This window comes from Prosopis cineraria, unplaced genomic scaffold (assembly GCF_029017545.1).
Source record: "Prosopis cineraria cultivar Desert tree isolate PC_DT_omini unplaced genomic scaffold, ASM2901754v1 PC10, whole genome shotgun sequence".
Lineage (NCBI taxonomy): Eukaryota > Viridiplantae > Streptophyta > Magnoliopsida > Fabales > Fabaceae > Prosopis > Prosopis cineraria.
This window is the reverse complement of record NW_026555341.1, coordinates 11596742-11612626: the sequence shown is the minus strand read 5'-3', so window position 1 is coordinate 11612626 and position 15885 is coordinate 11596742. Positions and strand designations below refer to the sequence as shown.

Here is a 15885-nt window from a genome sequence, read left to right as displayed (position 1 = left end):
TGCATCAGCGCACAATTATTTCTCTTTTTTAATTATTAGTTGCTTTTACCCTTTTTCTGAAGAAAGTTGTATTTTTACCTCTAGTAATCACCTAGATCCAGCTCATAGCGGTTGAAATTAAATGAATCATGAAATCAAACCCAAAGACCAAAAAAAAAAAAAAATAGTTTGTTCTCTTAGTTGATTCACTAAAAAAAAACTTTTAATGATAACAATTTGTGATAACCACAAAAGTTATTGATGAAAGTTTAACTTTTTGAGATAACAAGCAAAATTATCATTAAAAGTGTGACTTTTTGCAATAATAAATACATTTTGCTACCAAGAGTTTAAGTTTTAACAACAATATATAAGTTGTTGTTGAGAGTTTATAACCAACTGTCACTTTTTAGAAGGTTATCGTAGAAAGTATGACTTTAAGTGACGACTTTAAATGTTTCTATTAAAAGCTAAAAGTTTGACTTTCATAATAATTAATTAATAATAGTAATTAGATATTATTGTCATAATAATAATTCATTCAAAAACCTATTGTTTGATATTTAATTTGGAATGCATTTAATGTGGTAATGAGTCTCTATTTTCAAATTTTTTTATAATTAAATTAATATTTTAAATAATAATACTATTTGTTTATAATAATTAAATATGTAATTGTTAAATTTATTCATTCATAAAATATTTTATATAATTTAATTTTTTAATTCAAATTTTACATTTAATATCAATAACTTTGAAGTTTGATGCTCGCTTAAATGTTTCCAATTGAGGGCTAATGATGGGGAAGAGGAAGATTAAAAAAAGAGAAATGAGATATTCTAAAATTATATTTCTAACTTTATAATATATGAAATATATTTGTGATTCTATATGAATTTTTTTGTTTGATGCTATATTGCAACGTAAATATAAAAAAAATTAGATAATATAGTATATAATTTTCTCATAAAATTATAATTTAAAAATAAAAATAATTAAAAAAATTAAAATGTAATGTAAAAACAAGCCAATTACATTATTTAAGAGTTATTTTTAATTAAAAGTAAAAATAAAATTTTAATTAAGACTAGCCAAAAAAATAAATAATTGTGATCTAATGTATAATCCTCTATATTTTTATTATTTATTTTTAGATATTTTTTATATTATAATTATAAATATGAATGTTAAAATAAATAATACAATAACCTCAAGAAGTAAAAAAATTAAAATAAATAATATAAATGATATTGTATAAATTATACTTATAGGTTACTTTATACAAAATAAATAATATAATTCACAATTTTAATAAATTAAGAGAATTAAATTGAAGTATTTAATGATAATAATTTATAATATTTAATATTTAATATATGTGTGTGTTTGCTTAGTTTAATAATATATATATATATATATATATATATATATTTAATTATGCAATAATATGCTACAAATTCATTCTAGCTTAGTGGCAAAATGAAAGGACAAGAAAGAAGGAGGTCATGAATTTGAACTATGAATGAAGTGATTTGTAAAATGAAAATATACATTGGTAACATGTGGAGGGTGACAAGTGGGCAGTGAGCTAAACTAGTCTCACTTTTTAGCGACAACTTTTTTGATAGTTTTTGCAATAATAAATGTTGTTATTAATATTCACCATTCAACAGTGATTAACTAGTTGCCATCTATTTGTGGTTTTTGAGGTGATAATACTTAACTTTTAATCGTGAGTATTTTTCTGTGGCAACAAAGTTACCATTGACTAAATATTTTCAATAATAATTTTTATTGTTGCTGTAAATAAAATTAATGATAAGAACTCTTATGATGGCATGTTTGAAAGTTAAAATTTTTGTAGTTATTTGATGAGTAATTCAACTTTATTTGAACAACTTTATGCGACAAATTAAAACTAGCAGGGCAAATGGAAACAATTTTGGAAGAACCTTTGATTTTTCATATAGATCATTTGCAAGTTATTACTTCATTTTATCCATTCTTATTTAAATTATGTTCGTGATTCTTTTTTATGATTATTTAAGTATACTTGATGGTACTTCTCAGAGAAGTACAAGCTAAGTACAATATATACTGTAACACATCAAAGGCAGATAAATTGGATCGTGAGTTTCAAGAAATTAATTAAGTGCACTGGCGTAATAAATAGTGATTTTTATCATATTAATAACAACTCTTTAAATATTCTGATAATTAATCAACCCCTAATAACTATGCATATATAGCAAACTGTTTAAGGTCCATATTAATTAAAGTTACATTTGCATGCATTAAGATAAAGATTACTCCCTCCCGTCTTTAATATTCCCTCAGTCCCAAATTATAATATATTTTTAGATAAAATTTCACGTACCAATAAACCTCATTAAATACATTTAACAACCTTATCTTTTTAAAATAAAAATATAAATTTTTAAAAATACTTATTATTTAATATATTAAAAAGATAAGAGACCAACATTAATTATAGAGAGAGGAATTATAATATTAAAATTGGTGTATTTAATGAAACCTTAATTTACTTAAAGCATCTTACATTTTAAGATGGAAAAACTCCTTTAAAAATGTCCTATAATTTAAGATGGAGATAGTATAAGGTAAACTTAACCAACTCATGCTTATTAAAAAAATGACAGCTATACAATAAAATTCCCTTTTTTTGCCATCAATAACCATATTAAATTTTTTTATGGGAAATCTATTTAATGATAACAAGTAAACAAGAAAAGTAAAATTGAAAGAAGAATAGTAAAAAAACATTATTTGCTCTAACTTTGTCTTATATTAAAAGTCAAAGAGAGCTTTTAAAATTTGTTTTTATTACAGACTGGAGGGAGCATCAATTAATAGAATGTCGTGAGTTTGGTTACTTTTACTATAATCTACTCCATGGTGCATCAAGCGGTTAATACGTGTCGTTATATATACTTTATCTGTTTAAAAATATAAAATATTTTTTAAGAAGTTAGATATTAAAAAATATAAGATATTTTTAATTTTTTAAGGTATAATAATTACTTTTTTTTTAAGTGCTCCTATAGATAGTGACTTTATATTTATTATAGGGTATTTAATAAGGGTAAATATAGAAAGATAGGATTAGTTTAAAATTATGTAACTATTTTATTAAAGATAAAATTTAATTAAAAATACTTTATATTTTTTAACGGGTAAAGTATAATTTTTTTAAAATAGTCATCATTCTTGGTGTAGAAAGAAGAAGTTTACAAGGTTGGGTTTAACAAAAAAAAACCAGTTCTTCATAACATGGTGAACTAGGGTTCGCATCCTTGTTGGCAGATGTGTCACCTTATAATGCTCGGCTGTATATTGAACATGGTTGCTTAAATAAAAAATTACTTATGAGTAGTGAAAAAAAATACAATTATACTAAAGATGCATGAAATAAAAAAGTACTAGCTTCCCCCCCTAATTTCTTGGTGATTAAAGTCCTATGTATGACAAAGTCAATTCATATACTCTGTTTCGTTTTGTATAAGAGGTTTTTAATTTAATATTACATACCAATAAAAATTTATTATTTAATTAAAAGCACATAAAAAAACCATAACATTTTTGTCCAGTGTTGTCTCTAATAATATTGTAATTAATGCTAGTATGTTTATGGGTAAATCACTTAATTAAGATCTCCTACTCTTTTCAAGTCAATAAAAATAAAATTGTTTAATTATACAAAAATATTAATGTTATTATGTCCCTTAAAGGACAAAACAAATTTACACAGAACACCCTATATTAGGAAAGACAGATAGAGTAACTTGTACGTAATGAAAATCTTAGAGCACTTGCTTTTCGTGATTCCTGGAGGCAAATGTGAAGATCCTCGCAACCAAGGTGATGACGCTGTATGGGTATGAAATCTGGAATACAAGGGAGGGACGTTACGTCGTTTTAAAGAATTAATTACTGCTACGAATATTGATGAGATAGGATCATATGGAAGGAAAATGTACGAGGGAAGCAGAGTCTTCTGATTGCCATGCCGACAACGGCATGCAAGAACACGTTCCGCCTGTACATAATATCGATACAATATGATAAGTTGTTTTTGCGACTGTTTCTTGATTAGCCTGTTCAAGTGAATTTTGAATCTGAGAATTCTGATTCAAGTGAGTTTGCATGTTACTTAATTAGCCTGTTCTATTTCAAAACGATAATTAACATGTAGCAAATCCTATACTCATGTACCCTGCCAGTCAGTAATTATTGGAAATCCAAATCAGAGTTGCTTTAGTAATTCATCACAAGCACAACGTATACTGAGTTGACTTATACTCATATACACATACTAGTACCAGGGAAGCAAATCAAATACAAGTTTAACGAATTAAAAACGAGTTAAAGATACAAGAGAGAGTGTCGTACGGAGTGTCAGAACTCAGAAGCGAGGACTGATGAAGGATGCACGGGGAAAGGCAGGCATGACGGATATGTATGCATTGAATATCCTCACAGAGAGAGTGAGAGAGCAAAAGCCAAAAAATCCAATGAATGAAGCAGACGAAGTTTTTCAGAAACTTGTCGAGCAAATGGAACGCCTTAATTACAAACCAAGTCGTGCAGATGATCACTCTCTCTCTCTCTCTCTCTCTCTCTCTACACCCCCGCACACAGACCCCACACATGTATGTGTATACACTGTACTGCTAGGAGACATATTTATCAGAAACAACCTCTGTCACAACTGCGACTCTAGCAGTCTTCCCACTCGCATGTTTGCCATGTTGTTCAACTCTCTCTCTAGCTAACACTTTTTCATTGTGCCTTTGCCTTTGCTAGTTTAACTTGCTTCCTTCAGTTTCTTTCTCATTTCCATAATTTTTCCCACTCTCTCTTCGTAAATGAAACAAGCAAGCTTACTTGGTACGTAAGAATGTCATCTTGTCCACTTGATATTCATGCTTTATTTCCGCCATGTCTGTACACTTTATGTAATTCTTGTTTTATCCACTGCATTCCTTTTGCTTTTTATATTTTAATTTAGACATGACTCTCGGATCAACATATGTTGCTGAGGAAAAAAAAAAAAGTATTACAAGAAATTATTCGTTCAAGTCCGTTCCTGTGTTCGTTACGGTTAAGCAGAAATATTTCACTGATTTTCTATTTGAAACCCATGACTTTGAAACTGCAAAATGTATGCTATATCTCGATTATTATGATTTCTAATGAACACAGGTTTCAGTTTAAATTTCTCTTTCAAGTATCACCATTAAAGTTCGCTATGATAGAGATTTCCTGATACGAAACAGATGTTCATACACTGTGAGTTGCTTCATTTTCTGTTATCAAAATCGGAAATGAAAATGGAAACCAATCTTTCATTTTAAAGTAATGCACTTGTTCTATGTTCTGAAAATCCCAGACTGCGTAGATTTATTTAGCTAGCTAGAACCACTGAACCAATGGCAGTCATATAAGATTTTCTGCAGAGTGGAATTGCAAACTTCACTAAAATGGCATGTATTTAAAATATTAAAATTACCATAACTTATTTTAGCTGATAAAAAGTTTAATAAACATTTCAAGTTATTAGTTTTACACAAAATTGTAAGTGAAATATAGAAAAAAAACAACAATAACCAAAGTAGTATACATGGCCCTTTTACAATCTAAGCAGTGTTTGGTCTTGCAATTGAAAACCCTCACCTGGAAAAGCTTTGCCATCTCGATGACTGAACAGCCAGCTGTACGTACAGCACCTTTTTGTTTTTGTTTTTTTTTTGCCAGTAAACTTTTGCAATCGATTTCGGTTAGGGTTTTTAACTTTTACTTTTAAGAACACAGTCACGCACAAACAAACAACGAGAATAAAACGTCACAGCATGATCAGGAATTCCTAGAACCGATGTGTTTTGATTCGGACTGACTGAACGAAGATTTATGTATAAAAACATTGCAGAAAAGGCTTGCAAAAGACAACTTTTATAGTTCCAAGGTCAACGCAGAAGAATTTAATTTATACTCCGAGCATGTGGTTCTCATAGAGTATATAAAAAGGCCTTTAATTTACCATATATCTGGAGCGTAACAAAAAGGAAAAAGATGCTTAAATGGCAACATATATTCAATAGCAAGATAAAACAGGCTTAATAAAAAACAAGCTTAAACGATAGTGAAAGCATGTTGATAAAAATATCAACGACTCTGCATGGGAAGGTACATAGAGTTTGGACGACGAACTCATGACCTAGTGAAAGCTAGCAAGTACAAACAAGACTACCCAATTTGTAAGTAGCAAGACAGATTAAACAAGGTACATGAGACTAGGACATATAATTAAAAGAAAACATGCATCTGCAAGCACTGGACTTGATAGATTTTCCTACAGTTACATTCATGAAATGGAGAGATTAAGCGTTTTGGACGCTGGCTGCAAAGGCATTAAGAATCTCTTGGTAACGAACAAGATCTTGAGTGAATGAGAAATCTGCATGGTTCATCAACTGACCGTTGCCAAAATGCATAGCCTGCTCATCAAAACCTTCAATCTGATGTTGCATGGGAAGAAAACCTACAGGCTCGTCAAAATAGACACCAAAACACTCTTTCTTTGTTTCGTTATGGCATTGAGAAGCTGGATCAAATGTGGGATCAGGCACTGGCTGAGAGGGTAACTCTGGAGTAGGAGCCTCAAATTTCTCGGGCTTCGAAGTTAACATGAATTTATGAACTATCTCCTCCAACAACCCCGAGCCTGAAGCTTGTCCTGGAAAGAACTCAAATTGATCATCATCAGCTTCAAAATTGCTTTTAGTTATCCCATTATGGTGGGTTGTGTTCATCGAAACGGAAGCAAACCCACATGTGCTACTACTAATAGTGTTAGTGCCACCAGAAGAATTCATCAAACAGCAACTTCGGAGACAAGTACACGTGGGACAGGTGGACGATGTAGAAGAAGAAGAAGAGGGAACCAAAGAAGGGTTGAGAACATCAGGGTGCATAATCATATTCGAGGTAGGGTTCCGGTGGTGGTGGGTTGAACAGGCACGAGGGTTGGACCAACTAGAAGCTCCCACATGGCGGTGGTTAAGGAGGTTCTTGTTAATATTAACAGACGACATCGGAGATTGTCTGGGAAAGTTGAAAGAAGGAGGAGGAGAAGGCGAAGTTGGGTAGACGAAGTTGGTGCGAGCTTTCAGGCCACGCATGGATCGAGCGGCGCAGTCGTAAGCGCAAGCGGCTTCCTCAGCCGTGTCGAAGGTACCGAGCCAGCGTCTTTCCTTTGACAGAGGGTCTCTTATCTCGGCGGCGTAACGACCCCAGGGCCTACGCCTGACTCCACGGTACCTTATACCGCCGGCGCCGTTATCTCTCAAAGCCCTCTTGTTGGCAGCGGAGGCGCACTTCTTTGGGTGGTCGGAGAAGGATTCGTTGGAGTCGAGGCCGTTGAGACGCCTGAAAGCTTCTTCCATTGGTAATGAAAAGAAATCAGGGAAAGTTGGGTTAAGATGAAGTGACCAATGGCTTAAGGGAATTTTTTGAGATTGGCTCAGAACTGAAGGATCCTCCTGTAGGTAATATTTATAAAGGCATAACAGCAGAGTTATTAATGCACACAACCCCACAACATCGATCTAATATGTAACCAGCTTTTTCCGAGGAGGGATATTGGGAACGTGATTGATTTAATCATGCATGTCCAACGCTAAACTCGATAAATGTATTTGTAAATCCCATTATATATTATTACACTCTATATTAGGTTACAGCAAGTTTGATGAGCGACCCTGCACACTGTGCATGCATGGCAATGATGGTTTTTTAGTCTGACTTTTTATAAAACAATGCTAACCATATACCATAATTTACGCAGCTTTATCATCTGATCTAGGCCCCTACACGGCTACAGCTTCTACTTTTAATGGTAGAGTGATAGATGAGTCCAAGAGATGATCAATTAATTTAACTGAGGATTTATGTAATAAACTTTAAAAATTTATAAATTTATCTTTTAATTTTATAATTTTATTATAATAAATTTATAATTTATTTTTTAAATTTTAATATGATTGAAAAATATAAATTGTAAATTCATAAAAAAAATTATAAAATTACAAGTTAAACTTATAAATTCTTAAAATTTAACACTTGAGACTTAATTTATATTAATTAATCATTGTGGGACCTCTCTATTATTGTTCTTAATTTAAATTCATTTCATATGGCCACTGGTATATGCTAGTTTTTCGCAGTCTAATCAAGATCTTAATTTACTTCCAAGTGCTTAGAATTTTCTTTTGGGGATTAAATGATATTGTATGTAATAATATGTTACTAAAATTGAAATGTAAAAAGAAAATATTATTATTTTGTGAAAAAAATTACTCGTTTAAATTTAAGTACTAATAAATGTTGTTGTACGTATATTCGTCAATTAGGTTATGATTCATGACAGCTAGAGCAGAATTACAGTGGAAGTAATTGCACTCGGCTATTTCCGAGGGCACGAGTGGAAAAATAAATTACATGAAATTATGATTTTTTTTTAATCTTTCTAAACAGAAACGCGTCGTCTGTTTTTGGTCCCTTGTGATTATCAATCTGAATAATTACCTGGCCAAAAAAAAATTCCGAATAATTTCACTGGCGGCGTTCAGAAGTTGTTCCTCTTACTTTGGCTTCTCAGGTTATTACTTTTCACTTATTTTTTTCCTTTTGAGTGACTGTAGTGATGCCAATGTTTAAACATTTGCAGCTGCTATGGGTTATTAGTATTATAATGTTTCTGTTACTACTACTGATTAGTACTGATGTGGAGGGTGAAAACCAAGGATTTAAGGGTCACATGGGCTTGTCTGTTTTCGGGGTTTAATAGGTGTTTTAAGAGGATGAGATATTATTTGGTTCTACTGTGCATTGATGCTTTGCTACTTGCTAGCCTAAAGCAGAGGGATAAATAAAAGTGGTTAATGCAGACTACAGAGAAAGCTCTCACTCTTTGTTGGCTCAAAAATTGCCTCTATGTGCTTTCCTAACTAATGTTTGCTCCACAACTAAACATTCTCATATCTTCTCATTCCGTTCCCAAGGAACAGTAAGATGTAGACTTATCTGTATTTCAAGCTTTTCTTGCTATCCGTGCACTTTTTGTTGTTATATAGAACAAGTTTCAGGTAATTAATTAAAGGCATTTAATGGGTTTCGTTATTGCATGCTATAGCACAGCTGATAATCCTTAACTACATAAAAGTCAAATTAAACTCCACCAAATTCAGTTTAAGCTAAATACAGTAAAATCACAAAACCAGGTAGAACTCATCTCCATCATCGCATATTTGGGGTTCCATATGGAGACTATTTGCACAAACTCAGCATGTAGGAAGTTTAGCATATATAGGAACTTATTAAATTAGGGAAAGGGTATAAGTATATGGTCTAATCGCGCAAACAGTTACTTTATATAAAAGGAATGGCTGCACCTTAGCTTCACTGTGATAAAACTACTTCCTCCGATTCAATATATAAGCAACTTTTAATTATAATTTATATCCATAGTTTTTTTATGTCAATAATTTTTTAAGGAGGGGTGTCATGTGGAAAAGCCAAAATGATGTAAACCTGACCAACAGAATAAGAAGCAGGTGATAAATTCTCTTGCTATACAAAAAACAAGGTTACCGGATCAAAAAAAAAGGTTAATAAATAATACAAAGGTTAAATGACAAAATTTTTTTTGAAAATACTAAGTACTGCTATACTCTTCTAATCCTATTTATAAGATAGAGAAAGTATTTATTTTGATCTTATTTATAGGGTACCTCAATAATTATTGTATCAATTTTTATTTTTTTCTCTCTTATTAAATGTTGAAAATGTTATGAAATGTGAGTAAAGTATTTGATTTTAAAATTGTATATTTAATAAGGATAAAGTTAGAAACTTATTGAATTTTTAAACAAAATTAATGCAGTTTAAGAATTTTTTTATTCTAATAACAATGCTGAAAGTAATTTATAAATAAGAGAAGAGGAATATTAGTATCTTATTTGGACAATGATTGACTAAAAAAGAAGGTATTGAGGAAATATGAGAAAATTAAAAGAGGTATGAATAAAGCACTGTGGCATCAAAAACTTAAAAAAGAAAAAAAAAAGATCTGACAAAACATCCAAGTGTCATCTCAAGCATTTTTGTTGTGTCTCATGTGAATAGTATATATAATGAATTTAACGATGATTTTAAGATTTTGTGGGTTTATTCCCGGTTAAGAGATGAAACCCCAGTCAATAACGTAAAAGCTTTTATTGCAAAACAGATTAAGGGAGGGTTAGAGGGCATTAGTTAGCATTCTTAGCTAGGCATCAAAAAGAGCTGACGATCCACCCAATATTTCAAAAATGTCATAATATGATTCAAATTTAACGAATTTTTAGATGGTGTTTAAACATGTCGACTAGGCCCACATGACAATGACAAGTGGCATGAATGCGTAGGAACCTTTGTGTGTGAAAAATGACATTTTTTTTCCTTTGGAAGTACTATTATTGAAGGAGGAAGTAATATCATAAAATAATAATGAGGAGCAATTAATATTTTTTAAAATTTACATGTGTCACCATGTTAGTCGACGAAAACCTAGTTGGTCTATTTTTTTGATCATTAATTAATTTGTGATGGTATTATTAGTTGACAATGTAATTAGTGCGGGCTAACAAGTATTTTGTAAACAATAAATTAAATGACTGTTGGCAATATAGATGGGATTTTTTTCCTTGTATTTTTTTTTAATCAAGGTATGCATGTGCTAATGGGCATATGAAATTTATGATAACACTGCCGGTTGACTGTTAGCTAGGGTTATCAGGTTTTTTTTTTTTTTTTTAACTATTAATGCACTCCCCATTCTTATATATGGAGTATTTTCTCAAAACTTATGTTGTCCAATATCACGATGTTTTTGAATAATTATATAATTTTGTTATTGTCTTTGAAAAAAAAAGAGATATTAACATGTGTACTTTACTCACCACAACCATAATACTAATTGACGTTATTAGAGAAAAAATAGAAAATTATTGTGATTTAATGTGACTTTAACTAATAAATAATAAATTTTTATTGATACACAAGACTCAGTTAAAAACACTTTATATATAGAACGGAGGGATTACAACATTGGAATGGCAAGTTAAAAACACCTAAACAAAATGGGAAATGCTTTGTTGAAAGAAACAGTAAGGGTGGAATGCCAATTACCCCTTATTATATAGTACATCCTTCATCCCAATTTATAAGATAATATGAGATAAGATTGTTATACCAATAAAATTTAATAATGACACTTTACAAATTTTTTTTTACAAAACAAAAATATTAATTTCTAAAAATACCTTTATTTAATATAAATTGAAAGATAATATTAAAAAATTATCATTAATAAAACTTATTCTCATCAAATTGTTTTATATTATAAAATAATAAAATACTTCTAAAATTATTTCATAACTTAGGACGGAGTAAGAACCTTTTAAGGTGCCACTTTCTCCTTTACAATTACTTTACAGTAAAAATGTATGTTTAAAAAAAAAATTCTTGCAAGATACTAATTTTCCTTGTACTAGAGAGGGTTTTTTTGCTTCGGTTTCAGATAGAATTGGAATTGGTTGAATCTGTATTTTTTTTTTTTATTCTCTGTCTGTTTTGTTGTTTCTGTTATTGTGTTTTATTTTTCAGACTCTGTATCTGGGGCCTGGCCTCTTTCCTTCTATTGATTGAATGAATTTCCTTTGGCCAAAAAAAAAAATTCTACATAGGCATGTCATGTGTTACCTTTTTGTGAGCCCTCAGTATAATAGAAAAGTTTTTAAAGAAATTGAAAATAGAATTAGAAGAGAATTAAATTATAAAAGCATGTTCAATTTTAAGATAAAATTTTAATATAATTTTACTAAATATATATATACATATATAAAATAATAAAAGACAAATGCCTCTGTCAACGAAAAAAACATGGGAAATCTGTCCACCATCCCTCTCTTTCGGGGCCAACAGACTAAAACGTAGACAGCAACAAACAACGTCCACCAATCCAGAATAAGAACCCCGGCGGACAACAAAACAAGAGCAAGAACATCGCAAACAACCAATCACAAAGCAAAAAAAAAATCCACTAGAAATCAAAACTTGAAAAAAAAAAACAATGAAAATGTCATTGTTGGAAACCAACAAGACAAGAAGAAGAAGAAAAATATCCTTAATTAAATCCGTCAAGAGTCTCGTCCAATAATATTGCTACAAGGCAATTTAAACTAAACAACGACGTACGTCATTAATGAAGGCAGGAAGAAGTGACCGGTGTACTTTGGCTTCGCAAGCGTGAAGAGGGCTCAGATACCAACTGTGAATATTGAATATGCACACAGTCACAGAGATTATTTTTTCACGACATTGACCAAAACTAATTCAGTACGTCAGAGCCAACAAAATCCTTCAGAAAGCAGGTTCAACATCATAGAATTATGACATGATGATTATTGTTAATCACTATTTTACAATAACAATGTACTTTTATGATTAGCTTTAATCTGTTATTGTACTTATTTCATACTGTAACCACAGAAAAACTAAATTAACCTTTTAAAAAATCACTCCCCCCGTTTCATGACATAAATATATTTTAAAAAAAAAATTCATTTGTAAAACAGTACTTCATTATATTCCCCTTTTAATTGGAGGCAAACTCATCATCTACGATCGACAAGATCTGATGCAAGGACACGTGATATAAGATTACAGTCTTGGCTTGTGACGTCAAATGAAATGATGAAAGCAAATAAATTATTGAGATGAATATAAATAGCCCAAGATATGAGGGTGGTGTCATTGTTCTTTCTAATATACTGTTGCCACTGATATTGCACGTAAGGCAACAGTGTAGTATTGGGTCACTCTCGATCATCTCCATATCCCTATCAGCATCACAGGCACCTTTCATTAAAATCCCCGCTTCTCCTGCTTCTGCAACATCCACACACACACACACACACACACACACACATATAACACGGTGTTCATATTTCATATACTGAGTCGGGTAAATTAAGAAGACTAGCATATCCCGAGTCATTTACCTTTTTGGAGGACTATCAAGATATATATGTCCCCACGTTTGGCTACTACTCAAATAAGCACATGTATGGTAAATAAAGTGTGAGAGATCAGACTGACCTGTTAGATCCTCTTCCGAGTGAAATGGTATTAAAGGTCTAGCGATCAGAAGCAGGCATGATTGTGTTGGGAGCGGTGTGGCTCTTGTAAGCAAAATTATGAGGAAGAAGGGAAAGGCTGTTATTAATGGAGGGAGGGACATGTAAAACAGAAATAGCAATAATGCAATAAGTGTGTTATCAGGGAGAGAGCAGGAGAAGCATGCGCGTAATAATTGAGACTCATACAACAACAACAACAACCACTTTAATTTAATTTACAACGTAACTCTCCCTTTTTATTAATATCATCTCCACACACATGCACACACTCCACCTCATGCCTTTGAGTACAATTGTATTTGTAATACTACATTTTACTTAAACTTTTCACCTGGTTTGGCCTTTTGAGAGATGGGTTTCAAAATTGATACAGTTACCAAAAATATTGTGTCCATGAGTTATTTATCACAAATAACTAATTTTGAGCTTGGTATACGCTAGGATGTGTGTGAGTTTTTTATGTTCTGAAGCAATACAAAGTGAAGGTTTCGGGTACTACACACACACGCGATATTGTCCGGAGGACATATATATGGTGTATATTTACAGTCCCTTCGGTCTTAATTATAAGATAGTTTTAAAAGCCTATTTGAACTCAAAATATGGCAAAATTCATAAATTAATATTTTTCTCAATTTATTATGGTTATTAATTGTAAAGAAGGGTAAAATAAAAAAGTTACATAGTTTTTTACAATTTTAATGCAATAACTAATAACTAACATTTCTTAATAAATATAGTAGAAGTTAGTTAATGTCACCTTATTAAAGACTGGAGGAAATAATTCTTTGACACATTTTATTATGGTTATTGAGTGAAGGGTAAAATTGAAAAGTCAAACATTTTTAACAAGTTCAATAATATAAACTATTGTTCCATAACAACCATGAAATTGGTTAACTTTACTTTATAATTAGGACTGGGGGAAATATACACATCACATAGTTGATTTCTTACTCATGAGCGGCAATAATTATCAAATTGTAATATTGAATTAATATATCGTATAAAATTAAAATTATTATTATTATATCAATAATATTTAAATTCAAGAGCTTTACTATTGCCCCAACCAACCCTCATCACCTAAGTTTGCCTCAAGTGGCAAATTATTTTTATTATTTATTAGCTGCAACATGATGTCAGTATAAAATCAAATAATTTATTATTTACTTACGGTCAATAATAAATAATCAATCATTATTTAAAATTACACAAGCACTAGATATTTCAAAATATATATTATAAAAATTTAATGCCCCTATTCATTTGCGTGGAAATAGAAACTATTTATTGTCACTTCAATAAAATCGTTTCTAATTATACATAACTAGTTTAAAATTTTTGTACCTTGAGTTAGAGTGAAGAAATAAATATCCAAAATTAAAAATTTCTTTGTGTGTGTATATATATGTACTCATTCATTTTCAAATATAAGCAAATTTTAATCACCTCACACAATTTAAGAAAGTTTGTTAATCCTAATAATTGATTGAAATTAAAAAATTTGGACTAAAATATCATTGCGATTAATTAAACGAGTTTGTCTCATAAAAATAAACTTTGAATTTTTGAGGGGCAATTTAAAAAAAAATGTAATAAGCACGTACTTCTTGAATCTTGCTTTTTCTCTTATAATAAAAAAATAATAGTCTGGCAATTTCTCTTGTAACATGTTTATACTACGCTCCCTTGGTGCACCAAAAAAAGACAGTGCAATGAAATTTGAATACCAACAATAATTGATTGGCCTGTGAATATTGAGACAATGTTTTAAATTCCTTTATAATGGAATTTAGACATGCATGAATATGAGATAATAATGTTAGCAGTAAAGTAATGTATAGGTACGTGGGAGAAAGAAAGCCAAGCAGATCGACGGCTCGGTAAAGCAAACGCAGGTCGTTAACAAAAAAGAAAACGAACTAGAAAATAGGAACACAAAGCAAGAGAAAGCGATGGAACCAGTGTGAGTGAGATTAGTGTTTGGTTTGAAGAATGGCTTTTGAAGGCATCCAAACGTTGCGTTGGCCAAGCATTAGTGTAGGAATCTAAAACATGGTACCCTCGGCAGCCTCGAAGAAACCATCCCGTCCTCCTCCGCCGCCGCCGCCGTCAAATCCAAGTCCACGTCCCGGTCCTGCTCGTACGTTTCTGCACTCTCCTTAGTACTCAAGACGTAGCTTTTTTATTTTTTAATTGTATTTACTATGCTACTTGGATGAACATCAGTTAAGCGTGCTTGTCTCTGATGGCCTTGATCACAGCACCAAACTGTGTCCTAACCCTGTTTTAGTTGCAGATAGTGTCTGAAGCTTTGAAGGGGTTTTTGCAGCCAAATCTTTGGATGAGACTTCCATAAATCTGCCTGTCGGTTTTGTTTCACATATTATCCCCCAAAAGCTTTTCCCTCTTTTCTTCTCTCGAAACTCCCACGTTGACTCCCTCCTCTAACCTAGCTACCTTCATGCCCCTTTGGCCAAGAAAAAAAGCTAGTACCTGCATTCGTTCCCCTGTTTCTTGTCTTTTTTATAATAATTTTCGGCTAACAATTTTTGAAAAAAGATGTTATTTTTTTAAGTTTATTCCTGATTTAAAATATTTTGATTGATGAGAAGCAAGAAAAATGTGAATTTATTAAAAACAA

General features: G+C 31.2%; 1 protein-coding gene across 1 annotated transcript; it reads right to left on the bottom strand.

The window, feature by feature from the left end:
• Nucleotides 1–6377: 6377 nt before the first annotated feature.
• Nucleotides 6378–7442, bottom strand: LOC129322403 (ethylene-responsive transcription factor ESR2-like). The gene has a single exon (XM_054968734.1). The coding sequence runs from the start codon at nt 7440–7442 to the stop codon at nt 6378–6380; it is 1065 nt and encodes a 354-aa protein (XP_054824709.1).
• Nucleotides 7443–15885: the final 8443 nt, after the last annotated feature.

Coding starts and splice junctions, on each gene's coding strand:
- LOC129322403 (XM_054968734.1), bottom strand. CDS start 7,442: ATGGAAGAAGCTTTCAGGCGTCTCAACGGCCTCGACTCCAACGAATCC.